This window comes from Cottoperca gobio, chromosome 11 (assembly GCF_900634415.1).
Source record: "Cottoperca gobio chromosome 11, fCotGob3.1, whole genome shotgun sequence".
Lineage (NCBI taxonomy): Eukaryota > Metazoa > Chordata > Actinopteri > Perciformes > Bovichtidae > Cottoperca > Cottoperca gobio.
In genome coordinates, this window is record NC_041365.1 from 20,270,953 (window position 1) to 20,285,533 (window position 14,581).

At 41.0% G+C, this 14,581-nt stretch overlaps 2 protein-coding genes across 4 annotated transcripts; both read left to right on the forward strand.

Annotated features, from left to right (window-relative positions):
- Nucleotides 1-929: 929 nt before the first annotated feature.
- On the forward strand, nt 930-7,758 carry tmem222b (transmembrane protein 222b). 2 transcript variants are annotated; one of them, XM_029443503.1, is made up of 6 exons: nt 930-1,069; nt 2,373-2,457; nt 3,355-3,386; nt 3,527-3,623; nt 3,856-3,986; nt 5,970-7,758. In XM_029443503.1, exons 1-6 carry the CDS (start codon nt 951-953, stop codon nt 6,055-6,057), a joined length of 552 nt encoding a protein of 183 aa, XP_029299363.1. In that variant the 5' UTR covers nt 930-950; the 3' UTR covers nt 6,058-7,758. The 2 variants fall into 2 exon arrangements, with proteins under 2 accessions (XP_029299363.1, XP_029299364.1); XM_029443504.1 differs by lacking the exon at nt 5,970-7,758 and adding an exon at nt 4,927-5,362.
- A 2,422-nt stretch (nt 7,759-10,180) lies between these two features.
- Nucleotides 10,181-14,369, forward strand: tpbg1b (trophoblast glycoprotein 1b). 2 transcript variants are annotated; one of them, XR_003833105.1, is made up of 3 exons: nt 10,181-10,950; nt 11,474-12,612; nt 12,757-14,369. XR_003833105.1 is itself a non-coding variant. In XM_029443994.1 (2 exons), exons 1-2 carry the CDS (start codon nt 10,694-10,696, stop codon nt 12,321-12,323), a joined length of 1,107 nt encoding a protein of 368 aa, XP_029299854.1. In that variant the 5' UTR covers nt 10,181-10,693; the 3' UTR covers nt 12,324-14,369. The 2 variants fall into 2 exon arrangements, 1 of the variants encoding a protein (XP_029299854.1); XM_029443994.1 differs by having other exon boundaries at nt 11,474-14,369.
- Nucleotides 14,370-14,581: the final 212 nt, after the last annotated feature.

Genomic DNA, 14,581 nt, shown 5'->3' on the forward strand with positions numbered 1-14,581 from the left:
ATTGAAGAAGCTGGAACCAGACATGTGTGTTTCTGACTGGAAAATTATATAATAATACATCATATAGCCTATAATCATGATGCATATTTATGTTACTTATGCCCAAAAACCCAAGTGTTCACTCATTTGTTTGATTACCGTTATGTGGTAGACTTTCCTAAGTGACACCTTCAGAATTCTCATTTAAAAACAGCCATCACTTTAAACATTTAAATGTTTTTGAGTATCATATTACCCTGTAAAAAAGCTTAGTTCTTTGGACGAAGGTATTTAAAATGAATTGAACTGCTTTAAATATGAAATATATTTGCTCTACTTGTTGAGGCTTAAACAAAAGAACTGGCTTGTTTGACCAAAGTTTTGCTTGACTGATTTATTCCTCCTGGTGGCTCGATGGATCCCGGAAGTCGCTTCTGCTGCCAAGAGAGAGACAGAACATCAAGCCAGAAAAAATAAGAGAAAGAGCTCTCAACTGTACCTTTCAAAGTAAAACCTACATTGACCTTCCATATATTATATTGATAATTCAAACTCAAAAACTTTATTGTCATATGTACACCAGCTACGGCGTAGTGGTTGGCAATGAAAATCATAGATCCTAGGCTCCTCCAAAAATAGAACATGACAGGATACCTAAAACATAATTAATTTTTTTAAATAAAATAAAAATAGTGCAAGAATAACATAATTAAATGAGAATATAAATGCTAAATATATAAACATACATAATAGAATCAAAATAAATGATTGTAATGTAAATAAATAATAATATAATATATAATAATGATGTCCCGTATCACTCTACTTAGCCTTTTTTGATCAGAAAGGCCACATATTGACTTTTATTTTGAAACAAAAATAAAAGCATTTCCGGTTCTAGTTCCGTATATTTGGGTGACTTTTCGGCAGCTGTAAGTGGGATAAATGAAGTTCATTTTCCACAGCTGGTGATGGCGGATGTTGTTGATAAAGACACCATGAAGAATTACCACATAGCTTCTGAGAGAATTAACCCAGAGGCCAGTCGCTATCCTTACTGTGTTGTGTGGACACCTATCCCCGTGTTGTCGTGAGTTATCGCCGTCCACAGTGCGTGCAAAGTCGGCTTCTGAACAAACGAACCTCGGGATGAAGTGACAGCGTTTTTAGCTTAGCTAGCTAGCATACGTACAATACCATCCTGTTGCTGGGTTCCTTTAGGAAATGTGTTATTTTAGTTTGGCCTCGCGGTTATTAAGTGTCAGAGTCACGGATATGAATTATAAATGTTTAAATGTTAGGACTATAATTCAAGATGTATTTCGGCGTAGATACAGTTACATACATTAGTAACCTTATCACCAAGTTGACCAAAATGTGGAACAAAATTAAAACTTAAAAGTGCAAATTGACTTTGTTGTTCTAGTGAGACCGACATAGCATCAGTCAAAGTCACATTTTCATTCTGTTTTAAAACACTTATCGAAATGATAGTGTTTGTTTTTGGTGATATTCCTAGGACAATGATTATCTAAAATGTGTGAATGTGTAATTTATGTATGTTTAACAAAAATAATGTACAACAAAATATTGTTGTAATATTGTCTAATTTTGCTCCATAATAAAGCAAAAAAACATTAAGTTCATTGGTGCTGGGCAAATAGATGAAATTTCTTTATATATATGTGTGTGTGTAATTTTTATTTATTTATATATATAATTTTTATAATATATATATATAATTTTTATAATGTATAATTTTTATAATATATATATATATACACATATTATTTATATATATATATATATATATATATATATATTATATAATATATAACATATTATATGATTGTTATATATGTATATTATAAAATGTTATATATATATATATACAAATGTTATATATATATATATATATATATATATATATATATATATGATATAAATTATATATACATATTATATGAATGTTATATATATATATATATATATATATATATATATATAAATAACATTCATATAATATGTATATATAATTTATATCATATATATATATATATATATATATATATATATATATATAAATTAAATTATTATATTATAAATTATATATACATATTATATGAATGTTTTATATATATATATATATATATATATATATATATATATATATATATATATATGAAATAAATTATATATACACATATATGAAGAAATTATATATACACATATATTATATTTATATATATTATATTAAATGTCCACATTCTTTACTGTAACGTCTCTATGTTTGTAGATATTTGTATTCTAAAAGGGAGCAACTATAACATAACCCAATTTACCCATTTCATTTGGGTTGTTATACTTCCTTTGCATGTTTGTTTTTTGTTCAGATGGCTATTTCCAATCATTGGCCACATGGGAATCTGCACTTCCAACGGTGTCATCCGGGACTTTGCTGGACCTTACTTTGTCTCAGTGAGTAATGACTGTGGTGCTGCAGAATATTATGGCCTGTATGGGACAGGAAGTACATCATGGCTCTACATTACCACAATGTATGTCAGCTAAGACGATGAGTGGAAGTAGACTCACTAAAGTCACTGAACCCCCTCCAGCTGAATGATCCTCTTCTCCTCAACGCTCGATTCTTTTGCCAGAATATGGTTAAATAAACAGTTTTCTGTCTGTCGCTTCCCACTAACGTAACTAAAGGTAGGTCTAAATCTCACTGTGTGACGATAACAACAGGGTTCAAATCCTCCATTTCCATCTAATCAACGAGCTTGTTTGCTCTGCACAGAACTCTCTGGAGAGTTTTAATCTTTATATCTTCTGCTCACAACGTTCACCAGGTGAACGGTAGAAAAACTGCGTTCATGATACAAAGTCACCAACCAGGGAGTTGCACTTGCATGTGTTTTGATTTGGCTGCTTCCTGGATGATGTCATGCTTGCGTTGTTCTGCAGAAGTCCCCTCTGCGTCATCCACGAGGAGGCTTCATCTTTTCCACGCAGGTTCTTTGAGCCATGTGAGGCACATGTCCCAAATGTGTAATGCTAAACCATCTAACTGTATATGGTGCAATATTTTTATTTACTTATCTCATTCCCCAGATCTCATCCTTTTCTCTTTACATATATATATTTTATCTTATTCTTGTCATATTTATCTTTCTATCTGGTGCTTTTATTGCTGAGATGACGCATCTTGTTCATCACATCCTTAGAAACGGTTTGTTTTGAGTTAGAAAGTCTTTCAAAGGGCTGATTTTAAACTTTTAATGCACAGGTTTGAACCTAACGATGTACACAAATGATCACTTCTGATCTGAAATAGTAAATAACACGAAGCATTGTCTTGTTTTTTTGCAGGAAGACAACATGGCTTTTGGAAGACCGACAAAGTAAGTAGATGCAGATATTTGTATATATATAAGATATATATATATAAGAGTATAGAGTATATATGCAGATATAAGAGTGAGAACTAAAAGATGTTTCCGTCCGTCACAACAACGCAGTCAGTTTCTCTCTTCGCCTGTAGGTACTGGATGCTTGACGTTAGCAAAGTCTACGCTAGCGGCTCCAATGCCTGGGACACGGCGGTGCACGATGCATCAGAGGAGTATAAGCACAGGATGGTAATTATTCTCCTTTATTTATCAGAATCAGAAATACAGTTAGAATTAAAAAATATATACAAACACAGAGAAGCTAAAGTACAAATGTGCATACATTATATATAACAATAAATATGTATTTTAAAATATATATACAATAGTGTAATAATATTAATAATCATGCTTTATTTTTAACAATGTAATCCAGAAGAGGAAACCGCAGCAATGATTTGTCCTGTTTGTTCCTCCGCAGCACAACCTCTGCTGTGACAACTGTCACTCGCACGTCGCCATGGCTCTGAATCTGATGCGATATGAAAACAGCACGTCGTGGAACATGGTCAACCTCTGCCTCCTCGCTCTGATCCACGGGAAACATGTCAGGTAACGACGCGTAACACTCCCGGTGTACTGATGCCGTGAGCTGTAGGGATGTCACCACACCAGAGGTTTAGGAGTCGATACCACGGTCAAAAACAAAAACAAGTTTAAGAAGTCTTAATTCCTCTAATATCTATTTTATATATTGCTTTCAAACTGATTTAATTTAAACACATAATGTTAACTTTACGCCCAATACGCATTTTTACTGAATGGAGCCTGAACGCACCTTCCTGCAGCACTGATGTTAACTAGCTCTCCTGCCAATTTCAATACTTATTTATGTTGTTTACAACGTAGCAATATCGGGGGGGGGGGGGAACGGGGTGCGTCACCTGCATCGTGAGCAGCTCGGGGAGAGACGGAGCAGAGGAGAGAAGCTGCGCTGCACCGTGTGCTTTAGGAACCGATAAGCAAAATGGAAATTTAAACATCTTATTTCCTTTTTGATTTTAAAGCGTTGATGGGACGCCGTTCCTCTCGAGCCCCCCCGGTAATGATGGTACCTGCTGTAGAAAAGTACCGTCGCGTGTTCAGACTACTGTCTTCGACTCGGTACTGAAGTCTCGGTTTCACCAGGATAACAAACTGCTGATGAAACTTCACTTCTGTCTCGAATAGACTCATTTGGCACTTTCAACCAAAACAGGCGTTTACCCCGCGATGAATCAACATAACAGATAACAGATTCTGCGTGTCGCTCTCCAAGTCTTTGGATTTGACATGAAAATACACGAGTGACTTGCAGCACCTTTATCTTAAAGGGACAGTTCACCCCAAAATGAAAGTTATTGTTTTGTAATATTTAGTAATTAAACATGTATTGCTGTTTTATAGTAAGTTGATGATTACATTAGTATCATTATTTTCAGTTAATTTGATTAGTTGTTAAAGCTTGTTTGAGGGAGAATATCAGTCACCTGATCTTAGTCCAACTGAACAGGTGCAGCACCTGCTGAAGCTCCTGGACGAGAAGATGGCTGCTGTGCAGAGCTGGCAGAGCTTCAGCTCATCTCTCTGCTCTGATACACCATCAATGTAATGCCAAGACTGCACTTCAAACTCATAGTTTGATTTTAAACCTGTGTAGTTCCAACATTAATTGTACCACGTTATTACCCCCCCCCCCCCCCCCCCTCCGCTCCATAATAAAAGAAATACGATGTAAGTTGCATCAAAATGTTTAGTTGCAATATTATTTGTCTAATGCAGGGACAATAATCAGTGCGGTTATCCAGCACAAATGGCAGTTTGCGTCTTCTGTCCAAATATATCTGAATTTTATTTATTTTAAAGGCCCAAACTAGAGCCGACCTATAATCTAAAGCTCTCTTCAAAGCCTCCATGAGAAGTAGGGCTGGAGAGAGAGAGGGAGAGAGAGGAGAGGGAGAGAGAGAGAGAGAGAGACACAGAGAGAGGGAGAGAGAGAGAGGAGAGAGAGAGAGAGGGAGAGAGAGAGAGAGAGAGAGGGAGAGAGAGAGAGAGAGAGAGAGAGAGAGAGAGACACACAGAGAGAGAGAGAGAGAGAGAGACACAGAGAGAGAGAGGAGAGACACAGGTAGGTTTTTGAGTAAAGCTTCGAATGTGTTTTTGAAGATCTAAAACAAAATCCTCAATTTGGGTAAAATCCACTTTAAATGCTTTTAAACTGGCGATTTCTCCGACATATTAAAGTGTTTGCAGATATGATCCTTCTTTTTTCTGGTAGAGCCAAAATAGATTTTGTTATTGCGGATCTATAAATGTCATTAAAATATGTAGCTTTTAATTTCATAAAACTACAACGCAATCTAGAAAGACGATTGAAAGCACATCATATACATATATCAGAAACGCTAATAAACCGTGCTCAGTGCATCTTGAGACGTGAGCGTCGCAGCAGGCTGACTGACTGTTTGTGTCTCGTCTGCAGGATCGTACAGAAGTACACGTCTCCCCCCCGTCACTCATCCGTCTCTCTTCTCCTCTCTGTGTGTTCTGATCCAGCTGCGCAGGCTTTCTGAAGACCTGGCTGCCCTTCGTGATGCTGATGGGCATCATCTTCTCAGTGGCCCTCGCCTTCAACCTGCGGTGACCTGGGAGGAAGGTGAAGAACACCAGAACCCCTGCAGGTCCGATGTGGGATTGACCTTTTTACACAACAAGAGAAGGGGGGTGGGGGCGTCGCATCGTCGAGGAGAGAAAAGACTCCTGTTTGATTGTCCAACACGTGGAAACAACACGGGCTTGTGGAACGAGAGTGAACGCTCCGAGTTTATTCATCAGCACACAAACACTTCTGATCACCGAGAGGTTCGAGCCGTCGCCACCTGCGAAGTTCATGCCTTGCTTTCAGATTTGAATGATTTTACTTTGTAATGGATCGGGAGTGTAATCCCATAATTCACTGCTTCCCGGCGGCCATCTTTTATACCAACATGTTAAATGGATTGGAGGCGTTCTCCAGTCTGCATTTCATGCTTGAGCCTAAAAAGCTAAACAGAGCCGTTTGTATTTTTGTGCGTTTTCTTACTCGCATCTTCTAAACAGAAATATTTTCTCAGAGATTTGTTCTCATGGTACGACTTTGATAGGTTTACAGGGAAATGCTTTCATACCTTTTTACCAGCGATGTAGCGACGACCCAGAGGCACGACGGAACAGTTCAGCTTCTGGTTTTCAGTGCCAAGCAGGAGAATGTGACCAACTCAAACTGTGTCCTTGAATGTCTCACGTGTTGTGCGGTGGAACGGCTCATTAGAGGCTCCGCGGTGATTGAACAGAAAGCCTGTTGATGGAGTTACGAAACCTTTTGTTCAACCCGAGAGACGTTTGGTTTTTCATTCCTCATTTTTGACTTCATGAGAAGAAGCAAGAGTCGGTGCCTCAAAGTGCCCCCTCTCACAGATCCTTAATGTGTTATGTTTTCATTTGTGTAGTTATTTTTGCCACGTTAATTCCACCATGATGCTTGGCACTCGAAATCCGTTGCCATGGCTGTCGTGAGTAGATTTAAATCCCCTCATTGTTTGCAATCAAACAGAAAAAAGTGTTGAGCCCTCTCTTTGTCCGCGGCGCTGCCAGAAGCAGCAGGTAGCCAGGATCCTCAGGTTTTTCACACTCACCAACCCCTGCTGAATTTCCCCAGTTTCCTCGCGCGCCTGACGAGCGTCGCTCCTGCTGTTCGCCACCTCTGCAGATCACATTCGAAGGTCATTGTGAAATGTCAGGGCTGTTTTCACGAAGCTTTGATATACACCGACCAACATCCAACGTAGACGTCTTTTAGTTTTGATCTTATGACTTAAAATCTGTTTTACTTTCTGCATTAAGGGTTTAACGTCGTGCCCGTTTCACCGACTTCTCTTTGGGATATTCTGCGGCCTCTTTGTGTTTCACCCACGTTGCCTGTAAACATTTGATCACACGTTCTACTGTAAACCAGGTGCTCTTTATATACTTTGCAAACTTGATCGCTCGCTCTGCAGGTTTACATTTTAGTGTCATTGTTTTCCATCTCTGCTCAGCAGGGAAGCAGATTTGTGCCTGAATGAGTGCAGATTGTGTGTGTGTGTGTGTGTGTGCGCACATCGATCAGAGAGAGCATGTGATCGCATGCCGACGTGTGTGTGTTGAGAGAGAAGTTCCTGTTTGACACATTACTGATTCTTCTTGATTAATAATCTGCCGACTGATTGATTTTTATAGTTCTTTCTCATCTTTCTCTTAATCTGGTTCAAGTTTTATATAACTGTTGGCAAAGTGAAGCAAGAATAAATAATACATCAGACTGTAACAGGCCTGCTTAAGTTAATGTTGATTTGATGCAATAGACTGTTGTGTTCGTGTGCAGTCGGTAGATTAGAGCTTCTGTCGTTTTTAAAGGGGAACTACGCTACATTTTTAAATTGATGCACGTTATTCTTATGGACTAAAGAAACGTCCAAAACTAGAATCATTTCATCATCAGGACTTTGCTTTAGTATCGGTGCATAACATAAACACAATAAGAGAAATTAAAATGGTTTCTTTCTTCTTCTTTCTTGCATTCCTGTTCCCGAGTTGGGAAGTCTTTCTTCCGACTTCATGTGTTCATGAGCTAAAGATGATGTTTTGTATTTTTTTAATAATTTTACACATGTTGACGGCTGTTTCTGGAATTTTCCCAGTCGGGAAACTTATTTGTCCGATTATTCTGACACCACATGAATGCAGCACGAATGCTCTTTCTCACAATGTTAGCTAAAAGTTAAATTGAACGCGTGTATCCGCCCGGTGATTTGGATCCACTGGGTTCTTCTTTGACCAAAACTCCAACCTTCCACCAAGTTTCATGAACATCGGGCCGGTGGTTTCTAATCCTGAGGACAAACAAACTTGGTGGAGGTAATAATCACAATTCACCGTCTTACCAATAGAAATAAAGCTCATTTAGGTTTAAAAAATAAAACTCTCACTTATTCAGTGTCTGTGGAGCAGCTCCAGACTTTATACAAACGTCTCTACTTTGGTGCTTTGACAGAAAGTTTCTCTAATCTCCACAAATATTGAATTTCTCTGCCATGAAATAACATATTGTAATTATTTATTAGGAGTTGTTCCCCTTCATAGACATGTAAGTGTTATGTTATTGTAAATACAACTTTACGCCCTAAAGTCTTAAATATTTATATTTTAAATGATTGAGACATTTAAGATTTTGCAAGCAAGCAGAATGGTGCATTCAGGGTGTTGTTACTAAAAATAGCATATGCTCATTATGTCTTCACTGCTGCGACATTTTACATCCAAACTTGAAGAATGTGGCCGTGGAAAATACTTATAGAAACGTGAAAAGCCCTTTGGTTCTCTGTAATTGCGCTAAATGTTGGAAAATTGTAGACGTACTTTGTTTTCTTTGGACAAATCAGCTCATTTTGAGCTATGAATGACCCATTGAGTTCATACATCTCCCAGCATCGTCATTAACACTGCTTCTGACATGTACACACGTGTATATTTTAAGGAGGAGAAGTGCACCGATGCTTTATCGGCGTGCATGTACGAGAATGCAGCGTGGAGTGGAGACGGTTTGAATGGTTTTAGATGTCTCCTGCTGCGGTGCCTTGTTGTATCCAAGAGCCAGGTCCAGGAATGTGGAGACCCGGAGTCCTGCTGGATTCACTGCGCGGACAAAAGACAGTTGGGAGGCTATTCTGAGCGCCGCTATCCATATATACTTATACCAGTCGTTTCAGAAAGCCCTCCTTTGTTTCTCTAATCCCCCCCCCAAAAAAGATCTTTTATGCTGCAGATCATATTTAACTTTAAGGAGTTTTAAGATTCCTCTGGATGTGTTTATGACTTACAGACATGATACCAATAAAGATCTATTATTGTAGAGTTTCTGGGAGTTATTTTTTTTTCTTCCTCCATCGTTGGATTATGACGTGTGTTTCATCACGGCTGTCGGCAGGAGGGATGATGTTCTGAAGACGCTCGTCCTGAGGTTTCTATAAATACACTCCCGGGTGCTTTCTGTAATAATCATTATAAACTGTCAGAATAAACATTAAGGAAGAGAAGCAGTCACAGCGTTGAGCCTCTACCATCAAAGTCCCACTCAGTGGTCGTTCTCCTGCACGTATTCAACAAGGGGATCAAAGGCTGTTTATATAGTCTGGCCCCCAAAACACCCATCCCCCATGTTTACCATACCACCTGGTGGGGAGGACCCAACTCCCCAACTACTCGAATGTGAAGTTATTGTAGCAAATCTCCCAAAAAAACTGATTCCTGACCAGATACTACGACTCACATGGGTGTTTAACTGTCACATTTACATAACGGATACGTGCTGTGCCTTTAAATGCAATGTTTTCTGCTACTTTATACTTTTACTCCTGCAATTTAGAGGGAAACTTCCTTTTTTACTCCATTAATACAGTTTCATTAATGAAGATTCAGATTAATAATCAAAAAGATATATAATTTAAATATGATACAACTTTATTGATGCTACCTAGCAGAATATAAAGTAATTAAAATGAGCTTCACCATTAAAGTGATCCATTATTGTGCAGAACGAGTACTTTTACTTCCTGTACTTTAAGTACATGTTGATGCTAATACTTTAAGACATGCAGGACTTTCACTTTCAGTATTTCCCCACTGTGGTATTACTACTTTTTAAAAACATCTGAGTATTTCTTCCAATGCTGCACATTTATTATAGATTTCCTGCAACATGTTTTCTGACTCCAGATCCCCCCCCCCAGAGTTCAGGTAAGGGGCTGCAGTATTGGCCGACGCCACGTGGTTATATTTGACTGTAAATATGGAGAGAAGGAGAGCTGGGACACTTTCTCCTCCTCTCTCATGCCAGTAGTGTCTCCTCGAGGCTGAGAGGAAACATCTCGTGGATCCGGCAGGAGAGAAGCCCCTCCCCACATATCATCGCACCAGGCGATGGTCCTTTTAACTTCATTGTTGGAGAAGAAGCGACGCCCCGCTTCGCCACGGCAAAGGATCAAACACCCCCTCTGATCAGCACGACCCCCAGTTTTGTTCTCATGGAAATCAGACCCTGCCTCCCGGCCACACTTTCTGCAGAGATGCAAAGTTGAAGCGCATTCCCAGCCGGGACAACATTTGATTATGATGTCTTGGAGGAGCTGATCGTTGTATCCATTTTTTTTTGTCCTTGTGTGTTTCTGTTCTGCTCGCCGCTCGCGCACTGTTCCTTCTCCAACATGCTGGATTTGGCGCAGCGCATTGTTTTGTGCGCGCTGCTGCTCGGCTCCGTTTACGCGTCGTGCCCTCCGCGCTGCGAGTGTTCGGAGGCGGCTCACACCGTGAAGTGCGTCTCCAGAGACCTACGGAGTGTCCCGACAGGGATCCCAGGATACACCAGGAATCTGTTCATCACTGGGAATCAAATCAGTCGAATCGGCCCGGAGTGTTTCAAAGGGCTGGATAATGTGACGAATCTGTCTCTGAGCAACAACAGGTAAGAGTCTCCCGGTGACTCCTGCTCTCATTGTTCTAATGCAAAGCAGGCTTCTCACGACTCAGGCTGCAACTTACCAACATAGTGAAACATGTCCATCAGAGTTCCTCAAAGTCCAACGTGATGTCTTTAAACGTCTTGTTCTGTCAGTCCAAAGATATTCACTGTAATCTGATAGTAAAACAGCAAATCTTCATATTTGAGACGCTAAAAACAGCATTTTATGACATTTTTGCATAAAGAATTATTGTTTCGATTCTCATAGTTGGTGATTATTTGTCGACTAATCGATTAGTCGTTGCCGCTCAAATCAATTATTCCTTCAAGATACACTTGTTTTTTTTTCATTTTTGCCTCATCGTAGCTGAAATATAGCAGCCGAGCATATTTCTTCATTTGTTTACGGCTCGTGAATCGGGGGCTTTGCAAGCATTCCAAAATAAATCCGTTGTGTTTTCATGTCTGGAAACTCTGTTGTGATTTAAAAGTGGTAATGACGTCTCACGTATCTCCTCAAATCCAGAATTTCCGAGTTGGATTCCCAGACCTTTGCCGGACTCCGCAGCCTTCGCTCGCTGGATCTGAGCAACAACCAGCTTGCGGTCATTCACCCCGAGGCGTTCACGGTGCAGAACCAGTCCCTGCAGGAGCTCAACCTGAGCCGGGCCCTCTACAACCACTCGTCAGTGATGGACTTGGCCACCTCTCTCCGCTGGAGCTCCCTGGGGACCCTGAAGAGACTGGATCTGTCTCACAACGGCCTCATCTATTTACCGTCGCACATCTTCTCCCACCTGACCGGCTTGCAGCGGCTCCAGCTTTCTAACAACTCCCTGGTGGCCATCCACAACAACTCCTTCTCGGGTTTGGAGCATCTGGAGGAGCTCGACCTGACGCTCAATGCCCTAAAGGCGGTGCCCGAGGAGGGTCTGCGAGAGCTGGACTCCCTGCCCAGAGCGGACCTCCTGCTGGGGGAGAACCCGTTCACATGCACGTGTGGAATCGAACCTTTCGCTCTGTGGCTCAACAGATCACAAGGACGCATTGGTGATGCCGATGGCCTCGTGTGTGCCTTCCCGACCGGCATGAGGAACACGTCCATGCTCTCTGTGGGCACGTTGACTCTGGGGTGCCACCAGAGCGGTGCAGGGGCAGACCTCGCTCTGCAGACCTCTTACGTCTTCTTGGGTATAGTCCTCGGCTTCGTCGGCCTCATCTTCCTTTTTGTACTTTATCTCAACCGCAAGGGCATCAAGAAGCGCATCTACGACTTGCGGGACGCCTGCAGGGAGGTGTGGGAGGGCTACCACTACCGCTTTGAGATCGACTCTGACCCCAGGTTATCGCAGGTCTGCACGAGTGCTGACATGTGAGAGGACCGTCACCTCTTTGCTGGGTTTTCTTACAGACTCTTTTATAATTGCATTTATCCGTAGCAAAATGTAAAAAGTGTACAGATTTACCTGTAAATATATACCTGTAAATATATACATACAATCGTGTTAATTATCTTTCAGCCTTTGTTGGTTAAAGCATGCACTGCCGATCTTTCCTTTTTGTACAACTAATGCGCTCTTTGAAGACAGAAAGGGCTTCATGCAGCTACCCAGGTGTGTTACCCAGGTGTGTTACCCAGGTGTGTTACCCAGGTGTGTTACCCAGGTGTGGTTACCTACGTGTGTTATCCAGGTGTGTTACCTACGTGTGTTACCCAGGTGTGTTACCTACGTGTGTTACCCAGGTGTGTTACCTACGTGTGCTACCTACGTGTGTTATCCAGGTGTGTTACCTACGTGTGTTACCCAGGTGTGTTACCCAGGTCTGTTACCTACGTGTGTTACCCAGGTCTGTTACCTACGTGTGTTATCCAGGTGTGTTACCTACGTGTGTTACCCAGGTGTGTTACCCAGGTCTGTTACCTACGTGTGTTATCCAGGTGTGTTACCTACGTGTGTTACCCAGGTCTGTTACCTACGTGTGCTACCTACGTGTGTTACCCAGGTGTGTTACCCAGCTCTGTTACCTACGTGTGTTATCCAGGTGTGTTACCTACGTGTGTTACCCAAGTGTGTTACCCAGGTGCGTTACCTACGTGTGTTACCCAGGTGCGTTACCTACGTGTGTTACCCAGGTGTGTTACCTACGTGTGTTACCCAGGTGTGTTACCTACGTGTGTTACCCAAGTGTGTTATCCAGGTGTGTTACCCAAGTGTGTTACCTACGTGTGTTACCCAGGTGCGTTAACCAGGTGTGTTACCCAGGTGCGTTAACCAGGTGTGGATGATGAATCCCACTTGATCATAAATTGGAGCCGTGTGGCCGATTGTTTATTATTAGCATGAGTAACGCCCCCAATACTGAGACACAGTTCATTATTAGTGAACATGAGGAATGTTAAATAAATCTAAACTAAATAAAGACGTGATTTTCCAGAGTGTCAGGAACCTTTCAGAAGCTAAACGCACACAATGTCCTCCTCAAAGGGTTTTTATCATCTTACATTTGGATCAGTGGACTAATATCATTTCTTTAATCCAATCCAATAATTAATCTAAAACATATAAATAATCTAAATGTGATTATATGATATTTTTGCATTTCTTTGTGCATCTGAAATGTTGTGAGATGTCTCTGACCTAAGAGAAGATCAAACATTAGAGAATCCCAGAAACACCGCCGGCTCCTTATGTCCACACTAAAGCAACAGCAAGTGCCTAAAGTCAGCTCGGTGTTGTCTCCTAATCTGCACGTGTTTATGTCCCTCCGTCAGATCTCAGCTTGTGTTGTCTCCTAATCTGCACGTGTTTATGTCCCTCCGTCAGATCTCAGTTTGTGTTGTCTCCTAATCTGCACGTGTTTATGTCCCTCCGTCAGATCTCAGCTTGTGTTGTCTCCTAATCTGCACGTGTTTATGTCCCTCCGTCAGATCTCAGCTTGTGTTGCGACAAAATGCTGCAATAAAATCCTGACACTTCAAAAACAAACCTCTGAAGCACAATCACTCATTCATCTCTGAACCATTTCAAGCCCTTTGGTCCTTCAGCCCCCAGGGTGCCACAGAGGAATTAAGCCTCCAAAGCTTTCCTAAAAATCACCTCTCTGCTCCTCTTTGGCTGTTGGGTTTAAAAGGGAGGAGGGGGGGCAATTCAGTACAGACCAGCGGAAATGTCCTAGCCCCCACGTGTTTTCTCTCTCTCTGAACCGTTGCTTTGTTTCAACTCCTTGAGTTTTATTGTCAGAATGATGAGAACCAGTCCTGGGCTGAGGTCGCTGAAAGCAACCTCCCCTCCCTCCTCAAAGACAACAGCCGCTCTTTGAAAGAGAAGTCTGGCTCTCCACGTTTTTCTGTTTAGGGGATTTATTTTTCCTCCCAATGATAAGATACAGATGATTCTGAAACACCAGCGACATTGTTTCATTCAGCACTTTGAGATTTATGAAAAGAAACTAGAATTTGTTCTTAATCTTTTGTTTTTTTGTACCTTCTATGCCGCAACACGGGGGGGGGGGTGGGGGGGGCTTACATTTGACATGCATGTTTAAATTCAACTTATAACCTGCATGAATCCAAAACAAAAGATGTTTTTTTCTAAATGGCGACATGACAACAACCCTCTGTGGCCTTATCCTT

Coding starts and splice junctions, on each gene's coding strand:
- tmem222b (XM_029443503.1), top strand. CDS start 951: ATGGCGGATGTTGTTGATAAAGACACCATGAAGAATTACCACATAGCT. Junction 2,458..3,354: donor CTGGACCTTACTTTGTCTCA/GTGAGTAATGAC, acceptor GTTTTTTTGCAG/GAAGACAACATGGCTTTTGG. Junction 3,987..5,969: donor ATCCACGGGAAACATGTCAG/GTAACGACGCGT, acceptor GTTCTGATCCAG/CTGCGCAGGCTTTCTGAAGA.
- tpbg1b (XM_029443994.1), top strand. CDS start 10,694: ATGCTGGATTTGGCGCAGCGCATTGTTTTGTGCGCGCTGCTGCTCGGC. Junction 10,951..11,473: donor CTGTCTCTGAGCAACAACAG/GTAAGAGTCTCC, acceptor CCTCAAATCCAG/AATTTCCGAGTTGGATTCCC.